At 41.4% G+C, this 26619-nt stretch overlaps 1 protein-coding gene across 1 annotated transcript; it reads right to left on the reverse strand.

Moving 5' to 3' along the window:
• Positions 1-4184: 4184 nt before the first annotated feature.
• Positions 4185-24398, reverse strand: CUNH2orf50 (chromosome unknown C2orf50 homolog). The gene is given in 8 exon segments (XM_057370474.1): positions 4185-4291; positions 4294-4453; positions 5065-5104; positions 7364-7400; positions 7403-7434; positions 7436-7501; positions 7503-7614; positions 24086-24398. Coding segments are annotated over 8 exon segments (867 nt in total).
• Between the last annotated feature and the right edge of the window lie 2221 nt (positions 24399-26619).

Raw genomic sequence — 26619 nt, forward strand, 5'->3', positions numbered from 1 at the left:
TTTATTGTAATCTAAAGGTCAAGAAACAGTTTTAAATACAGTTTCTAAGAAACAACTGGATTTACAGTCCTCGCTGATCTTATTAAACAAAACTTTGTAGTTAAGGTACCATCTGGGAACTATATATGAAGACTGTTCTAAAAGCATGGGAAACTCAGGTTTATATGAACTTGCATATTTTTTGTAATATATATTTTTTGTAATATATATTTCGCACTTATTTTAAATGGAACTCAAAATGAGAACACACAAAATCTGGAGGCACTGAAAACAGCTCTCCACCAAGGTAAAATTATCAGTAACAATCCTCAAAAATATAGAAGAGAAAGCAGTATATAACTAATGGAAGAATTAAATCAGTACCACTAGCCGCTTGTGATCTTTAATGGAAAGAAATACAGAAAATGAATTTTCTAAACATAGATAATCCCTTGTTTGAGATCTGTCAACAAAAGGGAAAAAAGCTTATAAAAATCAAGCCTAAGTTATACACCATAAGAGTGCTTTACAAGTAACTTACCACACAGTGTAATATCTACACAATGTGTTTGATAAATGGAATTTCCACTGATTGTTTACAGATTTCACTACTGTTATAATCTCATCCAATCTTTCAAAGACACTGTGCTTGTATAAATAAAGATTAGTTGGCAAAGTTAATTATTGTAAGAGAAAAATGACTGCTAAACTTGGGATGCAATTGGAGTCTAGAGATTGTCTGTCTGCTGCCTTCTACTTTCAGATGCTGAGGTAGTTTTGATTAAGACCCTGGATATTCTTAAAAGGTCTTTTGTGGAGGTTGCTGTATATGGTAGAGAGACCCAAACTAACTTTGGAAATGTAATGCTGGGTACCAGAGGAGAGCTAATTGCAGSAGCATAAAAGAATTTGCATTTCCAGGGAAAGTGTTAATAATTGAACAAAGTCACATGTCCAGTTCTACACAATGTTCCCATATTACAGATTATCTGATCTATTCCACACAGGAAACTTTGGTTCTCAAGACATTTCCCCCTTGATCATTAAGATGTCAAAGCACTTAAGAGTTGCTGTTGAWTTAACAGAAGATAGAAATGAATTGGAGTTCTGTGGTGAACAGAGCTGGTCCTATCCGGTTGCTGCCCRCTAGTATTTTAGAGTAATTTCAATTAACTTAAACTAAGACTCAGAAAGTCAAGATATTAGCTTAATTGCATATCAGAAGAGGCAGTTGAAGGTTGCTGTGATCACCCAATGAGGCACAGAGCTACATTTCCAACATTGAAGGCTGTACTCTTCGATGATTAAGCCAAAAATTACTGAATACTTTGGCTTCTTTTCAGGTATTCCTACAGACTTTCCAATTGTGATCTGTTGGCCTGAAGTGACCTGTGCAAAGGAGTACAGCAGGGCTTTTCCTGTGCTGAACACACATCACCACTGCACATTCCCACCTCAGGAACCACCTGGCACCTCAACGGTTGCTTYGTCCAATTGAGGACACAGGACATGTTTTACTGAAAACTTCCTCAGATTTTTTGAAGAAAATTGGTTGTTGCCATTCATAGATGTGACATAATATGCTCTTTGAGAAGTATCCTTCTCACACCTGTCAAGAGGACACTAAATAAGCCTCTCAGATGTCTGTGATTAAAAGAGACACATCTAGATTTTGTGAAAAGTATCCTGTATGAGTAGTTCAAATAATCCAAAAATATGTGATCAAACTGTATTCTAGAGGTAAAATATATTTAAACCTGGTATAATTAAAATAGGAATTTTTAGAAACTTCTTAGTGAATTTGTTTGAAAAAATCATGTTTGCAAAATATATTCTGATTCAAACAGCTCTGGTGTAGTCAGAGGATTGGTGAAAAATCTTCATACAGTCATTCAATCTATACAGTAAAAGATGAACCACATTAAATACATCCCTCTCAATGGATGTGTGTGTTTAATTTTCATAGGTGGAGATTCCTCAAGGAATCCATTCCAGTGCTGCATTATCCTTACTACTAGCTTCCCAAAAAGTTAATGTGATTCTTCCTTGCTGTGATTTAAGCTTGTTATTTTTGCTGCTGCCTGACACTCACTTGAAGTTCCAGAGCTATACATGTATCTAAGGATTGGTATCATCTTCCAAGACTGTTTTTTTTTTCTTCAGGTTAAACTTTTAACAGTCTTTTTAATGTTTTCCTATATGACGTCTTCCCATACTCGGTTGCCAAAACTGCTTCTCTAGATTCTGATTAGTAGCCCATCTTTGGGGTAAGATGTGGAAGGTCTTATCCAAAACTAGATGTGCTTGTATTTGAATTAATGCCAGTTCTAAGTGAAGTGGGAGGATGAAACTGTGCGCTGTTTAGACCATCCTCTTATGCTCCAGTTTGCGGGAACTCTCTGAGAGAAGGATTCCCTGGATTCACACACAGTAAACAGAGTCAAGAATCTGGAATTATTTCATATAATTAAAAAGGAATTATGTGACACTGCCTTAGTGTCCTTTTAGCTGGATTACTTGATGTGGAGTGAGTGCCATCTGGAGGTTAGAAGGCATGGAGCTCTGCATGCTTTCATGCTGAAAAACAACATCTCYGTGCTTTACAAATGAAATGTTCTTACATAAGTAGGAGTTTGAGCCTGACAGATACTGGGCACCCACCACTCAGTGTAAAGTTTGTGACCCACAGAAAGACTTGCATCTGCTCAGTATGTCTCAGAGTTAGGCATGCAAGTGAAACGTCTCTTGGTATTATGCAATTACCAATAAATATTTAACCTCTGAGTGGCCTGTGCAGTTTTTGGAAAAAAGYTCTGGAGGGCACAGAGCAAGGAAAGTCTTGGACTACTCACTCCTTTCCTGCTTTCAGATGTGTGAAAATAATTGAGTTCCTGGTGCAGTCTTCTGCTCACAGGAGAGAACAGAAAGCATTTTAGCTTARCAAGAGGTCTGTTTTAAAAAGCTTCCCATATGGGGTGTCTGAAYTCAGTTCTCCAGCATAATTCGTGTCTGCACAGAGTGGAATCAGCCCTCCTCACCTGAGCTGGTTGCATGATGTGGTTTTCATTCTTCAGGTAACTTAGTTGTCATCTCAAAAGCCTTAATCCTCCAACAGTTTTCACCATCTTGCGGAAGCCAGGAGGAGAATTGCTTGGAGTCATGACTTCAGGGTGTGAGACTTGTCTCTGGCTTCTACAATGCCTTTTTTTTGCCTGAGACCACTTGGATCAATGATCACACTGGTTACAGTGGTCACCTTGTGTGCTTCTGAGCTGCATTCTGCCACTGAAGTCTTATCATGTAAACAAACAGCTTTAATTGCAAAGCATAAGTGCACCCATCTCCACATCAGTCTGGTGAGAGGCTGCATCCTGGTGTGTCAAGGCAATGCTAATGGCTTCTGTGTAGAGCTCCACTTAGGACTGAGCATAATCCTGCAGAAGCTACACAGAGTTCAGAGGACAGATATTGTGTGCACACTCTCCATGCTCTGCTGCTTGCTGCTTTGTCTCTRCAGAACAACAGGCCATAAAGATTCAGCCTATGTAATGAAGGTGCACTGGCTGAACAGGCTTTTGGTACTGTGCTGATTTACCTTGATGATGGTTTCCCTGGGCAACCRCAGATTTTGCAAACTATGAACCTGTTAAATTCAAGGCTGACAATCCTGAGGGTGTAAGACAGGTTGCTGAGCCAACACGCCTCCAGAGCAAAATGTGAAAGCCCGCTTCCTTGTCAATGAGTTTTCATCAGCTGAACCAGAAAAAAAGTGTAAGAGAAAGGAATTTGAGAGCAGCAAACCTACAGAAAGAAAAATGAAAACTAGTGTGAAAAATATTTGGTCACCCACCCTCAGCAGGGAGTGGTGAAAAGCACAGAGCATGTCTCACGTGCCTTAAGTATAATTCTTTAGTGCAAGTTTATACATGCAGAAGGTGAAGAATGCTTATCTAACTACATGCAACAAGCTGCTGCATTTGTATGGTGCTGGCTTTCAGAACTGAATGTGCATTGTTTATGTTGTGACTCATCTGAGAAATCTCTATTAATTGTTTTAACGAGATAAATTTCATGAAGAAATTGTCTTTTGTCTGTAATCTTGTTCTTTCTTATATTAGTGGTATGCTTACTGTAGATTTGCATGGGGAGATGGATGAAATCTGTGCTATCTGTATATGGCCCAGTCACCTGAAATACCAAGAGGATCATTTATTATGGCATTGTTGGACAACATCCATTTTTACCCATGAAAGGACTTGCTTTGTTGCTGTTACACTGAAGCACTTAGAAAGCTGGAGCTCACCCTGAAGTTCTTCTTTTGTGCTCCATTGCTGAAGAAGTAATTTCGTATTTACCCTGCCCTGCCAAGCTCAGTATTTATTTGACTGACAATATTTTGGTTGGTTGAGTTAGGAACTTTGCTTGAGAACACAGACATGTAGTTTGGCAGTGGCTTCTGCTCCTTTCTCTTACCCTGGATAAAACAAGGACCATTMATGAGTTTTCAAAATTACATCCATTGTTTCTTACAAAAATACAAGTTACTTGAATTGTTTAGAATATCAGCACTTCTGCTTTTGAAATTAGAATTTAAATGTACTTCAAAATATCACGCTGACTGTACATGAAAGTGTTGTAGAAATAAAGCAAGACAATTGGGTTTTTTTCCTGTTGTCTTATGATAGGCTAACAGAGGGAAAGAAATAATTTTAWAGTGTGTTGTGTAAAATGCTATCTGGGATGGAAAGTTAGCCTGCTCTGGAATGGTTGTGGTGTGGGAGGTTTTTTCTTTAGTTTTTAGTAAGTAGCTTGGGTTTCAGCAGAATGACATCTTACAAATTTTCGTCTGGGAAGTTGGTTCTTCCAGCCCTTGTGTTTCAGCCAAGTTGTTAACATTGAAGCAGATTGAGCACRTACAGGTAGCAGATGAAGAAACTTCAGTTCTTTAATTTTTCTTGAAGATTTTAGTCATAAAGCATTTCCCAATAATGCCTAAGTATGCTTCAATTTGAAATACTAGCTTAGCTCAAATTGACGAAAACTAAAAAGAGCATGGGTACAGATGAATGTCTGTTCAAAACTCACCATTTAGTCATGGTCCTTTAGGAAGCTCCAGTTCTGGTGCCTTGGAATGGAAATAAAAAATTCAGTGTCAGTTTTTCTGTTTTTAAAGGAATTAGTTAATTTTGATCATAATTGAATGCCTCTTCAGCTGCTCAGTTTGACACTTCCAGCCCAGTTTGACACTTGCAGATTCCTTGTACTAAAACCTGTCTTTTCTGTGATGGAGCCCAGGGTTTTATTTATTCTCATACTACATGAGGAGTGGATGTTTTCTTTTGCTAAGGGAAAGTGAGGATACCATGCCCGCAATGTATTCCTTGTGCAAATGTAAATAAATTACCCATGTCCTGAGTCACTCTAGAAAACATTTGTCCAATGCCTTGAGCAAGACACACCATCTCAGTTTTTAAATGACCAATACTTTGCCGGCATAAGTCCCTGGTAGGAATTCCCAGAGCCATATTGCTGCAGGCAAACATCCATGGGAGTATTTTGTGCAGGTAGGCAGCTGTGCTAGAAGCACATGGAGTCAGAAGACCTGAGTTTTGCTCTTCAGCTCAGTTCTATACCTGGTGTGGGACCACAGGGCAAGTCCTTTGATTTTCCATAGTTTGCTTTCCTTGGCCTGAAATGGAGAAAATACCAGTTCACCCACTGTTGTAAGAGTATGGTGAGTCAAGAGAGGAAACAGTTTTACACAGCTTTATTTGCAGCAGGGYTCAGGGTACACCTGGGTTGACTCTGAGCTGCTCACTTGTGCTGCATCTAAGCTCATTGAACTAGTGCTGAAGCTGAGCTTGTCTGTGCCGCACAGCCATATACCATGTGGGGCTAGGAGCACTGGATTTCTGTGCTGCACTCCCCTGTCCAGTGTAGATATGCCCCAGGTGCAACTAAAATCGAATTTATGAATGTTCTGTTTATCACTATATGTCTCAATATACCAGCACAACACTGAGGTCCTAGAAGTTTTTATCTCGATAAGTAGGCATTATTTGAATGTTTTCAGATTTGGGTATAACTGGATGGTGCTAATTAGTGAGAAATGTCATGGTCTCAGGTATTGTCCTACATCTACCTCAGGTCAGACCATTTAATACATACCTGCCTTTCTCCCTCATTGTTTTTGGGATGGAAATGTGGAATTGAAGGACAGCCCCCTGCAGGCTGTAGGGTGTGTGGTTTGGTGAATCCAGCTTTAGGCATCTTGTTCTTCACCAGTCTGCCCTACCCTTTAGCAAGAGTTTGTGTCTTCATAGCTAAAACTGGAAAGCAGAACATACATCAGCTGTATGGAGTGTTACACACTCAGTGAGTTTGCACCAATATCCATGCCTGTCGACCCCAGGGKCAGGCAGAATCCTTCCTGCTGCCTTTGCTAAGGAATGAGTATGGAGCAGGCTGAGCCTGTTGAGCAAGAGTCTGAGTCTCCCAGCACAACTGGGAGAGAATAACACTGCCCTGGCTTTGTGTGCGTCASAGTTCTTGGCATCAGCCTGTCCTTCAAGTAAATGCAGCCAGACAAGAGTGCAAACGTATCTCTGGGGAAATCAGGACTGTGATCTGTATCTCCTCCAGTAGGCTGAAGAGGGCAAAGGTTTCCAGATGATTTCTTTTTCCATTTTAAAAAATCCTGAGAGTGATGCTCTTTTTCTTTCCTTTCGCTTGGGCAGCACACAGTTGGAAATGGAGCTGCTTTTAATTTTATCAAGGATATTCTTCTGATAGGTATARTGATGCTGTGTTCTGAAGTATGAGCATAAACACTTACTCAAGATATGTGGTGGAGACAGGATCTTAAATTTGGGTTCCTTTGGGTCACTGGTGTGTGCACAGTCAAAGCTTAGTTCATACGTGTACAGCTCAGTCTGCTGAAACACCATTACAGTGGGGCAACTTCAAGAGATTTACAGACTGGGAATACAGAATTGTATTTTGGCAGAACATTCTGTTCAGCTTCCATTTCAGCCATTTCCAAGACTATGAAAAGAGTTGATAATATCAGCGTGTCTGCAATAAATTACAAAGCTTGGCACTTTTATATCTTCATTGTGCAAATYGACAAAGCTAGCAGATAGTTAGCATACAGTTCTTTGCATCTCTTTTCAGCTTAAGCCCAAGCATGCTGGAAGATATTAGCACAGATTTTGTCCAGTGAAGAACAGGGATAATGTAACCCTAGAAAGGAAGGTATTAGGATCTGATCCAAGGTCCCTTGTTTGATAGTGTTGGCTTTGGATCAAGCCCCAAGGCTGTCAGGGAGTATCAGTACCATTGTCAAGACAAGCAGAAGAGGCATGAACTGGAGCAAGTGACTTACCAGATTTTCCTTCCTCTCTGTTGAGCCTCCACAGACTCCAGATCTTRTCCTGTTGGACCTGGTCTGGCTGGCTGCTGGTCTGCCCAGGCCCAAGCAGCCACTTGTGCAGTGACAGGTCAGCTTGGTTGGGTGCTGCTGGGACACAGGAGCTGGGGCTCRTTGTCCCAGAGGTGTGATTGCTGTTTGTCACGACCTAACCAAGATATTTCTCCTGAATCCAGAACCCCTTCCCAAACTGTCCATTTTTGAGACTCACCATATGTCCAGCCTTTTTAGATATATTGTGACTTTTCAGAAAGTGAAACCCATTTTTGTTTGCGCTTTCAAAGCTCCTTCTCTCCTAACATTTTCTGTCAGCTGCTGCTTTGAAGTGCTTTCAGAAAAGAACATGCACAGCAACACTGACAGGCAGTGCTCAGCACTGCTTTACTTCTCTCTTATTTAACACTCCTTTCCTACTGCTTTATCTTGCATCATTGCTTGAACACTGAGGGGGTTTTCATGGTAACAGCAATTTCTTAAGAAGTGACTCTAATTGGAAGCAATGGGATCTCCAGATGTAACCAGCAAATTCTTAGCTTACAAGGTGATTACAGTGACTGCAGCTGAGATCAGCCTCTATCCAAAATCCTCAGGACAATAAAGTCTGATTTAATAGCAAAGCGTGCTGTGGAGATTGCTGCTGAGTAATCAGGAGGACTTTTGTTGTGGTTATGTAGCAGAAGCAAAAACTTCTGAAAACTGCTGGTTTCCCTGGCGTGTTTACTGTCTCGATTGGAAAGGTCTGACTYGTGAATATATACCAGAAAAGGAGAAGAGACCCAGTGTGACAGCTGCTGGGGCCTTGAACTCTGTTTGGGGCCAAGATGTTTGGTTAAAATAAAGTGATTCAAGGAATCTGTTCTGAAACCTTATTTTTAAATTAAAAAAAAAAAAAAGCAGTGAGAGATCATCAAAAGTCTTTTCTAAGCACTTAGAGAGTTTTGCAGATGTTATTRAGCAACTATGAGAAGTTTTTAAGTAACTTTAAAGGGTCATTAGTATACAAAGTGAGAATTTTCAAAACAGTGTCCAGAATGTCAGTGTTTGTCTTTGCAGTCAGCCTGTTGAGCTTCTGCGGTATGAACTCACTTCGTCAAGTATTTGTGACCTTGCAGGAAAACAGAGTATTTCACGTATAAATTTCCTCTGAAATTCTTGACTGACTTGTTTTTGAGTAGGGTGATGAGCTCCAGATGAAWTCTAGCCAGATGAATTCTAGTCTCTTATTTTGTCTTTCTGGTAAATGCTAATGAACTTTGAATCTACTTCTTCAGGGGGATTTTGGCAAACTTATTTACTTGCAGTATTGGGAACCACATACTGAATTTGGCAAATAATTTCTTTTAAAATAGTTACAACTATACAACAATCCAAACACTTCATGAAGATGGGTTTGAGCAAGAAATACTTCTATAATTCTACAATAATTTTGAAAAAAATATTCTGAATTTGAAGATTGTGATAACATAACTTAAGAAAAGGTAAATTCTACCTCAAAACCCCATGTTTGCTTCGGTTTTGAATTAAATTTTAGTAGACKTTTTGTTTGTTAGCTATTTTTTCTGAGATAATTGAAACCTGAATAGTGTTTTTCATCTCTTTCAGCCAAAAAGCAAAAAAAAAAAAAAAAGTCATGTACCCACATAGCATTATCATGAAGTGAAGAAGTGAAGAAGTGAAGTGTTTTCCAGCTTGGACTAATATTGTCCCTGTTCCTCTTGTGGATTCTGCTTATCTTGTTGCATTTGTTCCAGGGTCCTCTCCAAGCTGGAGTGTGTGCAGCTGGTTGGAGAAGAGTGTTTTAGCAGCATCTGATTGCTTTGAAAGGAATCTGAGGCACTTTTGGAAGACCCAATGCATTAATCAGAGTGCATAGGATTTTAACTCCTAATCTGGTTGGGAAAGGATCCTGATGGAAAGTCTGCTCCTTTTAATTCTTGTGTATAAAGCTCTTGTATCAGACCAGAATTTTAATTCTGACCCTTTCTTCAAGTCAATTTCTGCAAATTAAACAGTAATAAGCTAAAACTGTTTTACTGTGAACAGCCTCCAAATGACTACTTGCAGCCACCGAATAAACTGGACAGAAAGACTGCTAGCAAGTGTTTTAAGTCTGTGCCATTGTGTGGTCTCAGCAGACCTGGTGCAGATATTGAACTTTTTCCCTTCACTTTTCCCATTTACCAGTTTAGCATTTTATTTGAATTGGTACAACTGATTTACTGTGTACATCTTTCCATCCTGCAGGTTGATGTTTATTGTGGCTTCATGTCACATATATCTATGTAAATTCATTAGAACATCTTGATTTTTTTCTGGTTGGGGACATTAATGAAAAATAATTATRAGTGTCACTGTGGAAGATGGCCTYTGCTTTGMAGTTTGTTTTTTAATTAATTCAAAAAGCAGTCTCAGTGCCTGTCATTCTGAGGGAGAAGTTGACTGAGGTTAGTCTTTCGGTTTTACCGGACAATTGATGATATGCACTACAAATTCATCTGGGAAAAATATGGTAGTTATTTCCTTTGAGTCAAAGGAAAAGCTGCCTAGAGAGGCTTTTTATAGAGGAAAGAGTTCAGGTGTTTGGACAAAACCTTTTTATTTGACCACAAGAGGGTATTGCAGTATCAGTTATGCAAGACTGTAACTAATGTTTGCCTTTATGAGCATTGCCTCATTTTTAAAACACATATTTCGCAAAACTGATCATTTATATTGGTTAGTAGTTAGGAAAATCAGGTTTTGTWTGCCACAATTTTATGTCCTTGTCCAAGGGCAATTTCTGAGCTGTTTTTTTCCTAAAATTTCTAGTAACAAGTTTCTTACAGCTTAAGAGGTTCTCCTCAGTCAAGGCAGAGACTTAGTTACTTTTGAAACACTGAAAAACTTCATGGAAATGGCTTGCAAGAATGCATGAGCAACAGAAAGGAAATAATAACAGGAGATTRACGTGTTGCTGCTTTGTCTGGAAGTGCCTGTTGGTCCAGGATGGGACCTGGCACAGTCAGTGAGACTGATCTGATTTTTCCATATGGTTTTACTTGCAGGAATAAGTTCTGAAATCTTTTTTAGCTCATTTGTGTTTCCCAATTTTCTTATTTACATCCAGTTCTTCTGTAGTGTACATCCAATGTCAGTTTGTACTTTTCTTTTTATAAGTCAATACTGTGTTGCAATACTTTCCTACAAAAGTTTTGTATTATAAACTTTTAAGAGCTATGTTGTCAAATATGCTATGTTTGTGTCATGTTTTGTACTATTCAGACCGTGGGAGGGGGACTTAGAAGGATTTTTGGATTCTTCCATGCCTAGATCTACTGCTGAATTTAGGAGAAGGTGCTTGGATGCCTGCATGTCTCTCAACAAGCTCACCTGTAAAAGAAGTAGAAGAGCAGCTATATCTCATTATCTGTGAGGAACAAGTTTCTGAGGGTTCTGATAATGGTTTGATGGACCACAAAGCAATTTTCCTATAAGAAAGTTTATGATCTGTTGCAGACATTTAAGTAGCACACGCATTTAAAAACCTGGGTGCAGGATATATATCGTGCAAATATGAGGCAGAAGGAGAGGGCAGCTCTCTGGAGAGCAGCTCTTCAGAGCAGGTCRCCATTCAGAAGATCTCTGTCACTTCATGAGGAGTGAAGAGATCCCCATGGAAATCTTTCAGTGTGAGCAGTGTTTCCTGCCTGCCCCAAATAGTGACAACTGACTGTCATCATCATTTTCCTCAAGTGAATAAAGATCAGTCAATAAGTCAGGGTTGCAGGCTGGAGGGTGTGTGGTGGTGATGGCTGGCAGAGCAGGGTGTGAGGTGGTTGGTCAGAGGATGCTGGGCACCCAGCAGAATTAGGATAAAATACTGCTTTCTTAATTAATGAGAAAAAGAGAAAGACTTTTTCCTTCTTTCTGTGTGAACTACCTGCATTATCTACACAGGTACAGTATGAAGTGACATTTGGCAGGGCATTAACACGGTGCTTTTTCAGCAGCCCTGGGCATTAAGCACCGAGGACTCTGGAAGACTGGAGGTGACAGGTCCTGCTGCTGAGCCGTGTCCTGGTCTGGCAGGAGCAGAGTGCCTTGGGTGGCTGTATGCAGACAAAATGAGAACTAATCCAGCCAGCTACCACTTTGGAGTCCAACTGCTTTTAAGCAGTTATGTAGCTGACTGATTAAAGGCATCATGCTTTAAGTTTTGCTGTGGGTTTCTTAAGAAATATACTTATTTCATGTCTTAATGGAGTTCTGCTGATAGACCCTGGCAAGCTGAGTGTCTGTTGCGTCGGCAGAGTACAAATACCATGGGGAGAATGTCTGCTTCCAGTGACACAGAGTCTGACACTTCAAAATAAAACCAAAGCTGTAGTACAGACTGTAAGAAATCTGTTGTGATTTTTTTTATCCCCTTATAAAGGTTGCAAAATATGTTAACTACTGATAAGCAGTTTTCCTTATTTGAAGCAAAAATTATTTATTTGAAGGAGTATTATTAACTTGAAAAAAAATATTAAATATCAGCTATTATTTCACAGAATATTCAGGCCTGTTACATTAGAGTCTTCTGTTTAAACCTGCCACCTGAGCAGGTGATGGAAGGGGTACTGTAGGGCTAGTATGTGATTAGGGATTTGAAAGTATCTGGTTTAGGACAAACTARAAATATGTGTAGTGTTCCTCACTGGCTGAGGAATGTTTTCASTTTCTATTTCACATAATTTCATAATTTCTTAGAGGCCAGATCCTGACAAGAAGTGCAATATTATATGGACATCAATATTGTATGGTCTTCGTTGGCCAGAGTTGAGTTGAGTCACATCCTCACCACAACAGGGAGCTCTGGTAACTGCACAGTGGAGCTTGGCTTTATCCTGTTCACTCTCACTGTTCACCCAGTTTGTTACCAGCTCTAGGAGAACTGCAGGGTATAAAGGGGTTGAGGATTTCTGCAGAGGCTGTACTTTGTGCTGCCTAAGCTGCAATGACCACAGCTTGGCCCCTGAGTCAGGCATGGCCCTGATCCTGCAATTCCAGGTTTGCAGCTGCTCACAGTGCCAGCTTACAGGGCAGGGAAACTSCTTCACAAATAGTACAGAGGCTCAGTTTCCTCTCTCTGCTACCTGTGGCACTGGAGTACTTACAGAAGTATTTTGTCCTGTGAATTACAATATTCTAGCTGTGTGCCATTATGTATTTCAATGCTCAAGATGCTGTTCAGGTTTTGGTTTTAGTTTTTTTTYGGCAGTATTCTCTGTTTTTTAGCTATCTACTCTGGCAGCTAAGAGTCTATTTGTTGATCTGCATTTTGGTACACTGACCTTTTCATTTACCATCTGCAGACCATATTAATAAAGSATATTAACTTTCTGTTTTGATGAGAGAAACCAGAAATTCTCTGCTGCAAATTATGCAAAGTTTTCAAAGCAGATACCTAAAATTTATTTAAAATTGTGTCTATGGCTATTAAATGAAAGGCAGCACTTGGCTTTTAAAATGTTYTTCACCTTTGCAAGTTTTGTTGGCTGAGAAATGAGCTATGTCCTCTTAGTTYTTTTTCAAGATAACTTTCAGAGTCTAAAATTGGGAAGCCTTGTCTGAACATGTCACTCACAAGCTTTGTCTATTTTTCAGCAAAGCTTTTAGTGTCTTCATTGCAGTTATTAGTGGGGGTTTCCTTTTAAACTGTAATGTTAAATCCCACTTCAGGCTGATGTTTGTCCAGCTGTGGCTACTGGGGATTGGAAAGAAGTCCTCCCTAAAGGCAGGGTGTTCCCATAACTAGGTGTAGGGGGTTTTGTGTTTAGCCTTTTCTTTGATACACTAGATTCTGGTGGCCTGAGATCATGAGAATTCAGGTCTGAAGGGACCTCAGGATGTCTCTAGCCCAACCTGCACCTCAGAGAATGAGCTATGAGATCAGACCAGCTGGTCAGGGCTTTATTCTGTTGATCTTGAAAGTGTCTGAGGTTGGAGACTGCACAACCATTTCGGGTAATGCATCACACCACAGGGCTGTCTCTGTGACAAAGATATTTTGGCTTATACACAATCAGAACCTCTCCTGTTTCAACTTGTGCCTATTTCATCCCTCCACTGAACCCTGCTCTAAGGAGCCTGACTGACTGCAGGTACTGGGACACTGCTCTTTGATCTGCCCACAGCCTTCTCTGCTCCAGGCTGGGCAGGATTCGATCACCATTGGCGCTGTCAGTGTTACACAGATGTGTCAGACCTTTATCTGACCTACTCTGTTCTCTGTCTCTGCCAATTGCACCATTTACAMTGCTCATGCCCAGCAGGGCAGATGCTCCAGACAGTCTCCATGAGACTCAGAAAATAAAATAACAGAGTGTACAGGGAGTGCACAGTCCATTTTGGCATTCTTTTCTTAGATCACCTACACTGTTCCGTAGTTCTGTTCATCCTTATTTCATTTATTTTTGTACAGAGCTAGATTGTTTTGCTATAAGGCTGGAAACTTTTACTCCCTGAAGAAATGGACAGCCAGAACAATGTGAAATCTTCCTGGATGTGTTTGGAGCTTTGTATTTTTAGCTCAGTTGTGCAATCATTCACGTGCGAATACTCAGTCAAAACTGAAAGGAAAACAGCTGCATCCCCAGACCTTCAGGTCAGAGCACCAAACAGACTTTGAACAGATTTCAGGCCGGATTTTCACTGTACCARGTGCTTCATTAATGATCTTGTTATTGTGTGATGAAGAGAATAGAAATCTGCCTCTTAAAACGGGCTGAATTCCAGCTTTCAAATCAGATCCCAGTTTGCAGAAAACTGGGTCTCTATTTAAGTTTAGAAAGCTTCCAAAGCAGTAGACAGACATACAACTAAATAKGCAGTTGCAGAATTAGGATAAAATACTGTTTTCTTAATTAATGAGAAAAAGAGAAAGACCTTATCCTTCTTTCTGTGTGAACTACCCACATAATCTACACAGGTACAGTATGAGTATTATATACCTCTCTTTAAAAATCTAGCTCTGATCACAGTGCTGACATAAGTGCACCTAACAGCCTTTTTCATGTCATGAAAAGCTTCAGCCAAACTGAGATTGTGGAATATTGTTGCCCTGTTTGACCTGAAGTATTTAATCTTGAAATATAGTGAGATCAGTGAATYGTTAAGGACAAACAGGGCTTCCAAAATGCTTCCAGGTTCTGAAGTTCCTGGACAGAGAACAGATCCTGACAGCACGAAGAACCCCATGTCAGATGAGATCTCCGACAGCTGCCACCATTCCTGGTGCTTAACAGCAGGAATCTCCAAGCTCTGAGATATTGTGCTAGCTGGGTCCTTGGTTTCTGGACTGCTCAAGGCTTCTATATGTTTTTATAAGAGTGGAAAAAATAGCAACCAAAATAGGGATCTTCAGATGGGCTTTTTAATTTTGTTCTACTGCAGCATTCCAAGTCCTTGGTAGATTAAACAATGAAAAAAAAAAATTTACAAATCTTTGTTCTTGTCTGTGGAGCATGTAAGGTTCCTTTAAATGTATTCTAAATTGTTTGAGACTAGCTAATCTGTGCAAAATTAGTTGGGTCAGTGAGATAATCACACATAAAGCCATCTACTGCCATTTAGAAAATTGTAGGATAGTTGAAAAGTCCACAGTGAGCCACCAGATCCACAGCAAAGCTGCAAGAGACCTGGATCTTTCTACAAAAGCAGGAGGGACTGGCAAGAACMTCTGGCTGYCAGTGTGCACAGGATGACTGTGAAYGTGTCAATGCTCCACATCCTGACACCCAGAGTGTTACTCATCCGAATCTCCCAGTCATCTCCACTAACTCTGTTATGGATTGTGCCATGGAGTGGTTTGGGAATGTACAGCCCATGGGGACTCTCAGGCTGCTGCTGGGGAAGGTGAGCTGCACCCACTCTCCAGCCACTCACGGATGTCAACATTGTGGGCCAGACAAGGGCAGGCAGCCCCTGGCCTGCAGGGTGGATTGAACATCTCTGTGGCTCCTTAACCTCAGCTGGGTTCACTCCAAGGATCCATAGTTCCTGCTACTGCACGTGTGTTACCTATACCTCCATTGTCTGTAGGGTGACAGAGATATCCTTGAAGAAGTCCTGTAGCAGCTGTTGAATATGAGATTTATTGAGAAGCAAAGGTATAACTACACCTTCACTAGGAAAAGAGTGCCAGGGCCCACTCCCTGGATGGGAATCATAAATGTTCCCCATGTTAGTGAAGAATTTTGTACTAAGTGATTACATTAGCTTGCATGGTGTGCTCTGTTACTTAATTCCTGTTTAAAAAGGGACTTAGCCAAGAGCAAAGGAAGGAGTTGGCTGAGGGACTTTGTAGAAAAAAGCTTAAATTTCCAGTCTTTTGTTAGAGGAAAGTGTGTCTTTTCCTCTATTTGATAGGGTTAACATTCCTAATTCCATTTTTCCTACATAAAAGTTTTGTTATATTCTTGAACCTGACAATTGGAGGATTGAGGATGTGTTTGGACTGCCTTTTTTGTGTGTCTGATGATGAAAGCAACTTATGCCATTAGCATAAAATAAAAAAAAAACCTTCTTATACTTGTAGGAGAACAGTTTTCAGAAGCTAAAAGTTGTGCTGGTGAATGAGAATATCCGTTCTGGAAACGGCCTGCACTGGATCTGTTATTAAAATGGTATCATACTCTTGCAAAAAAGGCTAATGCAGGAATTTTGAAAAAAGCATCTCTGTGCTGTATCCATTTGATCCCTGCCCTTTGCCTGTTTCTGTTCCTCCATGCTCTCATTAACTTGCCATAATGTGARTATTCTCCCAGGCTGCATGTCTTAGCTTGCACAAACCTACCATTTTGCAGGAGGACTGGAAAACAGCAACAGTGAAAGAAGATTTTTCAAACTGCTGCTTTATGAAAAAAAACTTTTATCTCCAGGTACAGGTTCAAGTACAATTTTTAAMCTATAAAAGTTTTTCTTTTTCTGTATGTCTTTCTTTGTGGTGAGTGTTTCAGTTTCACGAGCGCCTTGGTGTGTGGTGGCTGCTTTACTTTGAACGTTCTGTTTTATGGACTCTACTGTTGGGATTGTTGTTAGCTGGGAGAAGTAAATAGACTTTGAGAAAGAGATCACACCATAGCAACCTTCATCATCGTTTACAGTTCAAATAAACGTCTGTGCTGTGGAAATTTATGTCTTGAAGAATTTTCTAAACTAGAACACTAATTGGTTTAATAACAAAAGGATTAATGAAGATAAGTTGAAGACAAATCTACATTCAATATTTAAATGGTGAATAATTTTATTTTTTAAAAGCTGCTATTTACCCTGAGATTATCTCAGTTGGTTAGAGCATGGTGCTAATACCACCAAGGTTGTGAGGTCAATCCCCATATGGGCTGTTTAGTTAAGAGTTGGACTCGATGATCCTTGYGAGTCCCTTCCAACTYAGAATATTCTGTGAATCTGTAAATAATACATCACAGCCACTCARTAGGGAGACAGTATATTTCACTTATTTACAATACCAGAAAGTACATGACTGTTTTGAGGGAGAAATTCATGTAAGCACCAGGAGAATATGAGTTCTCCCATTAAAAGTAATATTAAAACTCTCCTTGTTTAATGGCAGCATGTGTGTTTTGAAAACTCAAACCTGTCAATTTATAATTTCCTCACCTTTTTGGTTAAAGAAGTAGATTTTATTCAAGCAAAATGTCTGTTGGCTGAACTGGACCTTTTACTCCCCTCTGAACATCCTGGCTGCAGGGAGACCTTAGAGCTTTAAAAGATATGCCAGGACAGAACATTTTTTCCTTCCTGCAACTGATGCTAACACTGTTGCTGACAGTACTTTGGGCTTATTCTTTTCTTAATATGCAAATTAGCAAGATTTTATTCCAAGGTGTAAGCATTCCTTATTCCTTAGAGATTTCACCGATATGTATTTGCCCTTCAGCTGGCTTGCCTTTAGAGTTGGCCAATGGTGCAGAAAGCATGGGCAGGGGAAGGGTCAGTGTGGGATGGAGTCACCATCTGGGAGGATCAAACCAGAAGAATTGGCTGGTGAAGCCAATTAGGAGGCAGAGTAGGGTCATGCATGGATTGAATATCAGGGTATTAAAATTAGAAATTATCATAAAAGCCAATAACTACAGGGCATCAGCTGAAGATCAATCTTGAACCCAGGGCTGGGTGGTCCCACAGAGCCCCCATCATGGTGCTTGCTCAGAGCCCCCCTGCAACACACRCAGCTCAGGTTTGTGCCTCTTCTCTCTCAGCTCCCTTCCATCACGTGGAGATTAGCTGGTGAAGGGAAAGCCAAGTTTTTATATAGTGCTGGCTGCTATAGAAACCACGAGCTCTGTGACAGCGGGCTGGGCTGTGTGGGCACCGCCAGCAGCAGCTCCCGACCAGGGGGTGCTGGAGCCTTCACTCTCAATTTTCAGTATTCTCGACCAAAACCCAGCTGCCTTCTGGACTCTTGTGTGTCTGTCACTCTGCAACGTGCAGGTCTTTAACGTTGGAAATAAGATGCCAAATGTCTGAAGTTGTTCATGTTTGAAATTAAATGCATGCTCATGCACGAGAAAGAAACCTACGACTCCCTGCTATAAGGGTTTATCTGCCGTTTCAAGTCTGTCGCAACGTGTGGATGACATCAAGYCTCTGGTGATTGGAATCATGGCTGTAACTTTCCTCAGAAAGTCACTTTCAGCCACCTCTGTCTCTCCAAATGTAAAGAGCCAGCATTAAAAGAGGTGATATATGAAAAGTATTGTGACTGCTAAGCTTTTCATGATTGTGTTAAGATAAAAAGGTCTATAAAATGACTAACTGATAGATATTTTCTGAAGGCAGAAACTGTTGGCTGCAAGGGGAGAAAAATAAACTAGCATTGATCCTTGSTCAATAGGACAATTCTGCTTGTTCTGATAAGTCTKGTTTTAGGGAAAAAAAAACAGAACSAGAAGAGAGAAAACGAATGTCTAACATCCCAAAGWCATCTGAAGTGCACTCTGCTAAAAGTAAAAAGGAGATTATATTCATGAAGTGTGCTAAAGCAGTAAATGTGCTTGCTTCTGTCACAGTTACAAGATCTCTAGAGGAAGAAAAAGGGATCTGCTTTTTTAAAATCCAAATTCTGGATGTTACGTAGATGTAACTGAGACAGTATCTCAAAAACATTTACCTGAGAAACAGATCTGAAAAAAAATTACCCTGATGAGTACAGAAAACTAGGACAGAAGGTACAGTAAAAAATAAAAAATTTAGAAGCTGAACTTGTTTTGTGTTCCAAAACATTCTTCTCAGTGTCCCACTGGCAAGGTGTTGAGTGAGGCAGAGACAAGGCAGGGACTGTGTGTGGAGACTGGGGAGCTGCTGTRGAAGGGAATGATGAGAACTTTGGACCCTACTTCTGCAAGTTAGAAGCTAATCTTGCAAGCTTTTGCCTTGCTTTATCCATCTGCTCTGCTTTMAAACACTAGCACAGGTTGTGCTATACACACAGCAGCCTCCCCTTTGAGGAAGAAATGTCACAGCAAAATGTTGGTGCTTCTCCAGGTAACATTGAGTACCTTCTGTAAGCCCGGGGTGTCCTTGGATTTTGAGATCACAAAAAACACAAACAGCAGACACATAGGGTTGACAAACTGCGTGTACCAGCTATTGGAAAATGCACACTGAAAGAAAGGTGCTGGCCGACCACTTGTGCTTTGAAAACAGCAGCCAGTCAGGTTCTGCCACAAGTAAAGATGCTCTGGGAAGTACTGGAGCTGATCCTCTAGGGGGAGAAAGATTCTGACAAACTGCAAAACCAAATCTTTCCAGAAAGACTGCATGATTTACACACCCACTTCTTMGTTTTGAATAATCTAGGATTATTGCTGCCAGACAAACTAAGTTGGTGCTGTCATAAGCTCTCAAAGCCAGACAATAGCAAAACCAATTCAAGGGGTTTTGTTTTCYTCTTTGATTTTTTAGGGCTTTGCAAGCTGTGAAAATGATGAAACACCTAAAACAGCAGAGGGAAAAGATTGTTTGGGATTATACTAAGTAATCTTTCTGGTGGGAAGCACACAATTATGTACGATGTACTGTCAGCACATGGAGCGTGATGGGACTATAATTTTACCTATGTTATTTCCCGGGGTTGCCAAAGAAACCATAATAAGAAAAGTCAAAGTGCTCCTGTTCTTATTGATCTTCTTAACAAATTCTCAGAAAGGCACTGACTGTTATAATTATTTTCTCTGCTCTAAGCTGATATCTGATGTCACACATACCACTGTCAAAATCAGCTGGTTTGCCAGTGCAGAAATGTAGCATAAAACTGTTAAAAAGGCTACACTGAAGGAAATAGAACAAGCACACGAGTGCTTTCCTTTGGTATTTCTTTAAAAGCTTTATTAATGTAGTCAGAAATGAGAAAAAAGGGCTGCCAAGTCCAAGAAAATTAATCCTTGTCAATTTTAAGGTCATTGAGATGATGATGAAGGTCTCCTTGATGGCTGGCAGCGTGCCCATTGTGAGGAGCTGCATTCAAGGAAGAGCAGGAGCTCTTTGGAAACATTTATTTCCAACCATAGGCCAGGGCAGGTTTGCTTGGCAACCTTGGGAAGTAACAGTTGTGTACCTTGGGTGGACATTGGGAGACACAGGACAGGAAGGACAGTGGCAGGGATCTGCTGGAGGACAAAGCTCTGGGGAGGCATTAGCAATGGGCAAGAAGGAGGCCAGAAGGACTTTTCACCCCGAGTCCCTGTGGAACCAGTAGCTAAGAAGGTGGTTGAAGGCTTCCTCCTCGTCCTTGTCCCCTTCCTCCTCCTCSTTGTCCTCTTTTTCCTCATCCTCATCCTCTTCCTCTCTGGCAGAGTCCCACAGGGAGTGGGGTCTTTGGGGCTYTGTGGAGGCATGAGGTAGTGAGGTCTCATGAGGGGAATAAGGGAAAGCTGACCAACTGGCAGATGCCCAGAGTTAAAATTTTAATATGATTTTTCCCCCTTTTGCTTTTCTGTCCCTTGAAATGGGCTGCTCTGGTCCTGAAGTATCTCCGTGATCGATGCAAGAATATTTTTTATCCAAAAAACTGAGTGTACAGATAAAGAGAGAGTGATGACTAAAATGAACCTCTAAACTGGAGTGTCTGCAAACACATCCCATGCTATTTCTGCAGCTTCTTGTAGCAGCTGCCTGTGGCCCCAAAGCTGAAAAGCTCTGCTGAGAAAATTGACTTATTATTACTGTATAAATAAAAGCCCAAGCAGGAAAGGAAGAAGTTTATTCTGTAGAGGAAGCTGAGCTAAAAAATTTGGGCTTTAGCTGTGGGGCTAGAGAGGTTTTTGGTCATTTCAAGCATGGAAAGCAAGACCATTCCCTTCCTTGGATTCTTGTGTTCATTTGCAAAGTCTCTGTGTCCCCTGTTGCCCTCAGATGATGAGCAGGGACATATGGGTGCTGTGGGAGGCTGGGAGTTCTCTSAGGTCAGGAGAGTGCATGGCATTGACAAGTGTAGTGTACCCATGGCTGGTCTGCARCTTTGGCTGGGAAGATAAAAAAATGGTTTAAATTTATTCAGGATAGTGAGTGCAAAGCAAGATGGAGCTCTTGGAAGCTCTGTTGAAAGCTGAGAGGTTGACATGCAAGCAGAAATGTTAAAAGTTGGGTTTGTGTCCGTGTGGTTGTCTACCTTTTCRTAAAACTAAGGTTTTAAAACTACCTTTTCCTAAAATACAGTTCCCCCCCTCATTTTTGAAAGAATTTTCTCAAGTAGGTTAAATAGTATGTGAAGAAGAAATTCAAACACCCCCCTACCTGATTGGCTGTCTACAGCTAACTTTTAATGAGCCTTTCTTAATMACATTTCAATTAATCTCCTTCCTACTGAGCGTGTGTGCAAGATACAACTTCAGTAAAGTTATTACAGTCCAATTTTTAATCTCCCTGTGTAGAGTAATGGTTGGGATGTCAAGTAGCTCTGATGTTTGGAAATTATGTCTGAGAGCCTCAGGAAAGTGTGAAAGAGAGCTGCCCTCTCCAAGCCTGTGAATAGTCATCCCAATAACTACTGCTTCCAAGGGACCTTTAGGGTCCTTTGTCTGAATGGAGATTTGATGAAACTGAAAATAAACCATTTTGTGTTGGTGCTTAGAAGAACAGAAAACATTTTTCTTATTGTATCATATAATTAGTAGGCGAAACGAGGTGACCCCCCTGGCCAACCTTCCCATTGTAAATCCTTTCCATCAGAGCTTCAAAAACATCTTGAGAAATCTTTCAACACCAAAGGGAAGTCCCTAAAGATAATCAAGTGGTTTTTGCATTACCACAGTGGCTTCTAATCCTGTGAGCCACTTAAGGAGTGGAAGTGGTTTTCAAATTATTTCAATCTGTTCTCCTCCCATGGTAGTTTTAAAGTCACCTCCCAGGCATCCATACCCATCACTGAGGGGGAAAGGCAGAGTGGAATTACACACTTATCTGCAAACGGATGTCTGTGTCACGTAATCCCTCAAGCACCTCATCAGCCTCAAGGCTGTGGTCACTGGCTGCTGAAATTGGATCTGAAATTATGGCAGGGTCTATCATTAGGRGCAGTTATTGTAGAATATAGACTGTTCTCTGCAGGTACTGTTTTCCCATTTATCTGCTGTGCACAGTGTCCCTCTGTTGAGCCATGGCATCTACCCAATCAGCAGCCCCATCCATCACGGCTGTGCTGTGAGTTTGTCTATGAATGGTAAAAGAATTGTAATTGTGTGACTTGTGACAGCTTGTGACAGCAAGCAGTGTGACCAGCCTTTCATTATTGCCTTCCTGTGGGCTTTTATGTTGGTRCTTGATTGGTAGCTTAGCTATGAATTTGCATAAGATTGATAATTTTCATGAAAATTTGACTCAAACAACCAACACAGTATTTTGTATTATTTTTTCCTTTCCTTGTTTCTTTGTAGATAATGTTGGTTCTATCTGGTGTTTAGGCAAGTGGTGAAAATAAAGTTCTCTTGCACTTTCAATACAGTAAATATCTCTCTTCTTGACAAAACATTAATGAGTCTAAGAAASTTTCATTTACTCAGTGTATGCAATGAAACACATACATGTTCTATTCTATGAGAATCATGACACATGCATTGTGCATGAATGCTCCCATTTGTGTACACATGAAAGGTTGAAATATGGCAAGTTTTGACCAAAATTCAATGAAATTCAAGGACCAAGGCAGCCTTTATTTTCATTTCCCTTTGGGTTTATGGGAAGCCCTAAGTTTTGTGCCCGTGCCTGTTTCTGTTGTAGATCTGGGCTCCCACTGAGAAGTTGCTCATTAACACAGAGTACCTTGCCTGCAGACCATAGCAGCTAGTTTAAGTTCAAGAAGTAGAAAATCACCCAGAAGAAAATCAGCCCAGGTGTGTTCCTGGGCTGCAAAGCTCTGCCAAAGGGGTGCCATCTGTTCCCCCAGGTAGAAAGTTGCTCTGAGAGATGCTGTTCCTGGTGCACAGGATATGTCTTTGGCTGTTCCTGTTCTTCAAGGTGTTGCGTTACRATGAATAAACAAACTTGTAGCTCAGGACTGCCTCTCTGCACCTCTGGAAGACACCTTTATCCCCACTGTTTAAAAATTTTAAGAGTCTGTTATTCAGGGTATACATAATTTAATTCAAATAATAACAATAATATGAGTAATGGTAAACAGTTTTCTTTCTTGGCATTGAGCCAGGTCAGTGAGACTTTAGTTTTGTGATGCCAGGATTGATTCAAACCAGACCTCCTGAGCTTAGAAAAAAATGCCCTTCATATATGTAGTGGATTTTAAGCATTTGCCTTGCTAAAGTCATGACCTGCTCTCWTCAAGTCAGTAACAAAATCCCCATGGTCAGAAACAAAAAACCAAATCCCTAACCAGGTACTGCAAAAGAAAAGCATGMTTCAGTTGCAGGTATTGCTTAATGATACAGTCAAGCTTTGAAGATTCTTCCCTGTTTTCAGGATACGGCTGGAGAGCAATCCTGGGCTCCTCATCAGGCAGCTCCCTGCCAAAAGCACTCAGAGCCTGCCTGGGTGGGAGAGCTGCTGCCACGTGTCCTCCCAGCAGGTCTGTTGAGCTGCTGCTCTCAGTAGGAAAGGTGTTATTAGCTCCTTTAGGACAGTGTTTTGACARGATGCTGGATGTACAATCTCACAGGAGTACTGAGAGGGTTGCTGCCAAACTCSCAAGTCTCTTGCTGCTCTTGGGCAGAGAGGCATTTTTTGATTCTGAGTTTTGTGGCTTGGGTTCTACATTATTGGGTTCAACATTCTACTTGGTAGTATAAAACAGTTCCTAAACATATGCTGCCAAATTTCAAATTACTGCTAGAAAACATGGCAGAAAAAAATTAGCAAATAATATAATGAAAAAAGAGAGAGAAAAAAAATCAGTTCCCAGTATTAACAGGAGTTGCTGAGCTGTTTTGGTAGAAAATTGAAAATTATCAGTCTGAGGCTAAGGTCAGGCAGGGAGATATTCAGGCATGAGTATTAAGGTTTATTATCACAGAATTTATAGCCACAGAATTTTGTAATGACAGAACCTGGTGTTTATAACAGGAAGGTCAAGACATCCTCACCCCAGGTAGCATCTCTGGTCTCCCAACAATAAGTGACCAGTTTCGACATAAAGAATTTGTGAAAATTGCTGTCACAATTGCTGTCAGCTTCCCCRTGCACCTGCCTGGAAAAGCATCCTTTTGTGATTATCGGGGCGGTTTGGGCCCTCGCTGAGTTCCAGCTGGCAGGTGAGGGCCCGGGGAGGGGTGGCTGTGGCCGCTCCGCTCCGTGCCCGGGTACCCGCCAGCAGAGGGGAGCCGACAGCTTCCCCATGCACCTGCCTGGAAAAGCATCCTTTTGTGATTATTGGGGCGGTTTGGGCCCTCGCTGAGTTCCAGCTGGCAGGTGAGGGCCCGGGGAGGGGTGGCTGTGGCCGCTCCGCTCCGTGCCCGGGTAGCCGCCAGCAGAGGGGAGCCGACAGCCGCGCATCCATCTCCGCGCTGCAGGGAGCGCGGGCTGCGGGCATCAATGAATGAATGAATGAATGAATGAGAGAATGACTCAATGAAGGAACGGATCAATGAGTGTCTTCCTTAGCCTTTCCAGCTGCTCTGATTTTTAGTTTCCTTCTGTATTGTAGAGGTGCTGGAAGTGGGTTTTCTAGTGAGTTAGGATATTTAAAAGTGATGTGTTGATGGCATAAGTATACATCAATTCCCGAAACACTGAACAATAAACACACTTTTATTCCCTGAATATTTTGTACTAGAAAACAGATGACATGAAACTGTCTCAGAGCCTATAAATGAGTCTTTAATATATCARCAGGTTAATGAACCAATATTACAGACAAGATCTTGAGTTAGARCTGCTTATCTGATAATCACATTCCTGGTAATCTTTAACTGGAATATTCCAAGTCTCTCTTTTCTTYGCAAACTATAAAGGGACAAAGTAAATGGACTGGAAAGATATAATTTAAAATGTTTAATGTTTCTGTCCCTTGTTTATGCAATGACTCTTGCCTTCTCTTCAGTTGTTTCAGGGAGGTTCTGGTTTGTTTTCCTGTCAGATTCAGCCTGCACAGAGCCATAAATCACTCACTAGATTTGAGGGGTGACCCTGCTGTGCTCACAAACACTGCTCCTTTTCCCAGCAGGAGCAGAAGACAGGAAGCCAGCARCAGGAAAAGCTCCAGCAGTGTGGGTGGGAGAGATGGAGAGAAGAGCACCTGATAAAGGGTGAAGAGGGTGCAAGTCAGTGGTTACTGTGCAGCATCAAAGGAGAARGGGAGGATGCACCTTTTGCAATGCACTCAAAACAATTATTAAAAGTGAGGGAGATGATGTGGGAGAAGGGAGTGACACTTAYAAATACTGGTGAGAGCAGCTTTTGCAGTGGGAGACTGGCGAAGGTGGAGAATGTGGATTAACAAGGTTAAGAGCGGAAGGCTGAGAAGAGGCAGATCAAAAATCAAGAGGGAGGAGGATGGACAGTGTCTGTGAAACAGGAGGAAGGTAAGCCCAAACCTGTGTGGGYTCCTGGTGATGCCCCAATGCCTGCAGGCAGTGAGTGTTCCCAGCTTTCACTGTTCCTCAGTTTGGCTTCTATGAAATGATGGTGTCTTGGCTTTCTGGGTTCACAGGATTATTCAGGTTATTCGGAGAAAGGGCCTCATGAGATCATCTAATCTTTGGCTTCATCTTCTCTTCTCCCTCTCTACCTCATCTGATTAAAGCTTTTCTGTATCTTACAAGTAGTGTTACCACAATGGTTTTGGTAGGTCTTCCATGTTAAAATAATAAAACCCCCTGTTACCCAGAGGCCTCAGGCATGTGGATGCAGAAGATCTCAGCACCTATGCAAGGGAGAAAGAAATACAAACACAAGCAGAGAGGGTGTACTATTTCCGCTGACTTTAATGTGGTTCATCCATGTTTGTGATGCCTAAATTCCCTGTGTGGCTGCAAACTCCTGAGTTGCCTGCTTGAAGCACAGCTCCTGGTCTTTCTGTCCAAACTTCATCCCAGACGTAATGCCAGTGAGAGGTGAAGTGCTATAACCGTATCTTATGGCATGGGAGAGCTTTGCATCACAGCCTCTGCTCAGGCCCAGAAAAATGTGATTCCTGGAATGTAATGCTTTCTTTCTGAGGGCAGCAGCTTCCCTAAATGACCCACCAGCTTCAGAAGAGGTGTGTTCCCTTTCTGTTTTGTATTACTATTCTCTTATGTTCATGTTAACTTTAACTTTCTGAGATTTGATAGGATCCTGTTAAACACCGCAATTATTGCTTTAAGAACACGCTGTCCTGCCATAGTCGGCAGGGCAGATAGGTTTTGAGGAAAGCAGCTCTGCCTAGATGGGGGAAAAACCTGCTTCACAGGGGGGAGGAGAAAAGTGTTTCAGAAGGAATAGGATGTGCTTCATCCTAAAATACCAGGGTGATCAGCACGGAGAGCAAGTTGGAGCAGTGATTCTCCTCTCAGCTGCAATGGGAGCAGTGGCTGTGACTGCCCAGCCCTTCCCTTTGCCCTCAGCAGTACCATGGGAGGTTGGCAGCACTCTCTGCCCAGGGGTCACCATTTCAGACAACTTTGCTGAAGGACTAAGGCATCTCTCTCAGGCCTGCTGGGGTTGTCTTGGCAGCCCATTCACAGCTCTGAGCACCAGAACCGCTGGGATCAAAGCAAAGCACAGACTGCTCCTGACTG

This window comes from Malurus melanocephalus, unplaced genomic scaffold (genome assembly GCF_030028575.1).
Source record: "Malurus melanocephalus ecotype Western Australia unplaced genomic scaffold, MMel_1.1 scaffold_127, whole genome shotgun sequence".
In the NCBI taxonomy this organism is placed as follows: domain Eukaryota; kingdom Metazoa; phylum Chordata; class Aves; order Passeriformes; family Maluridae; genus Malurus; species Malurus melanocephalus.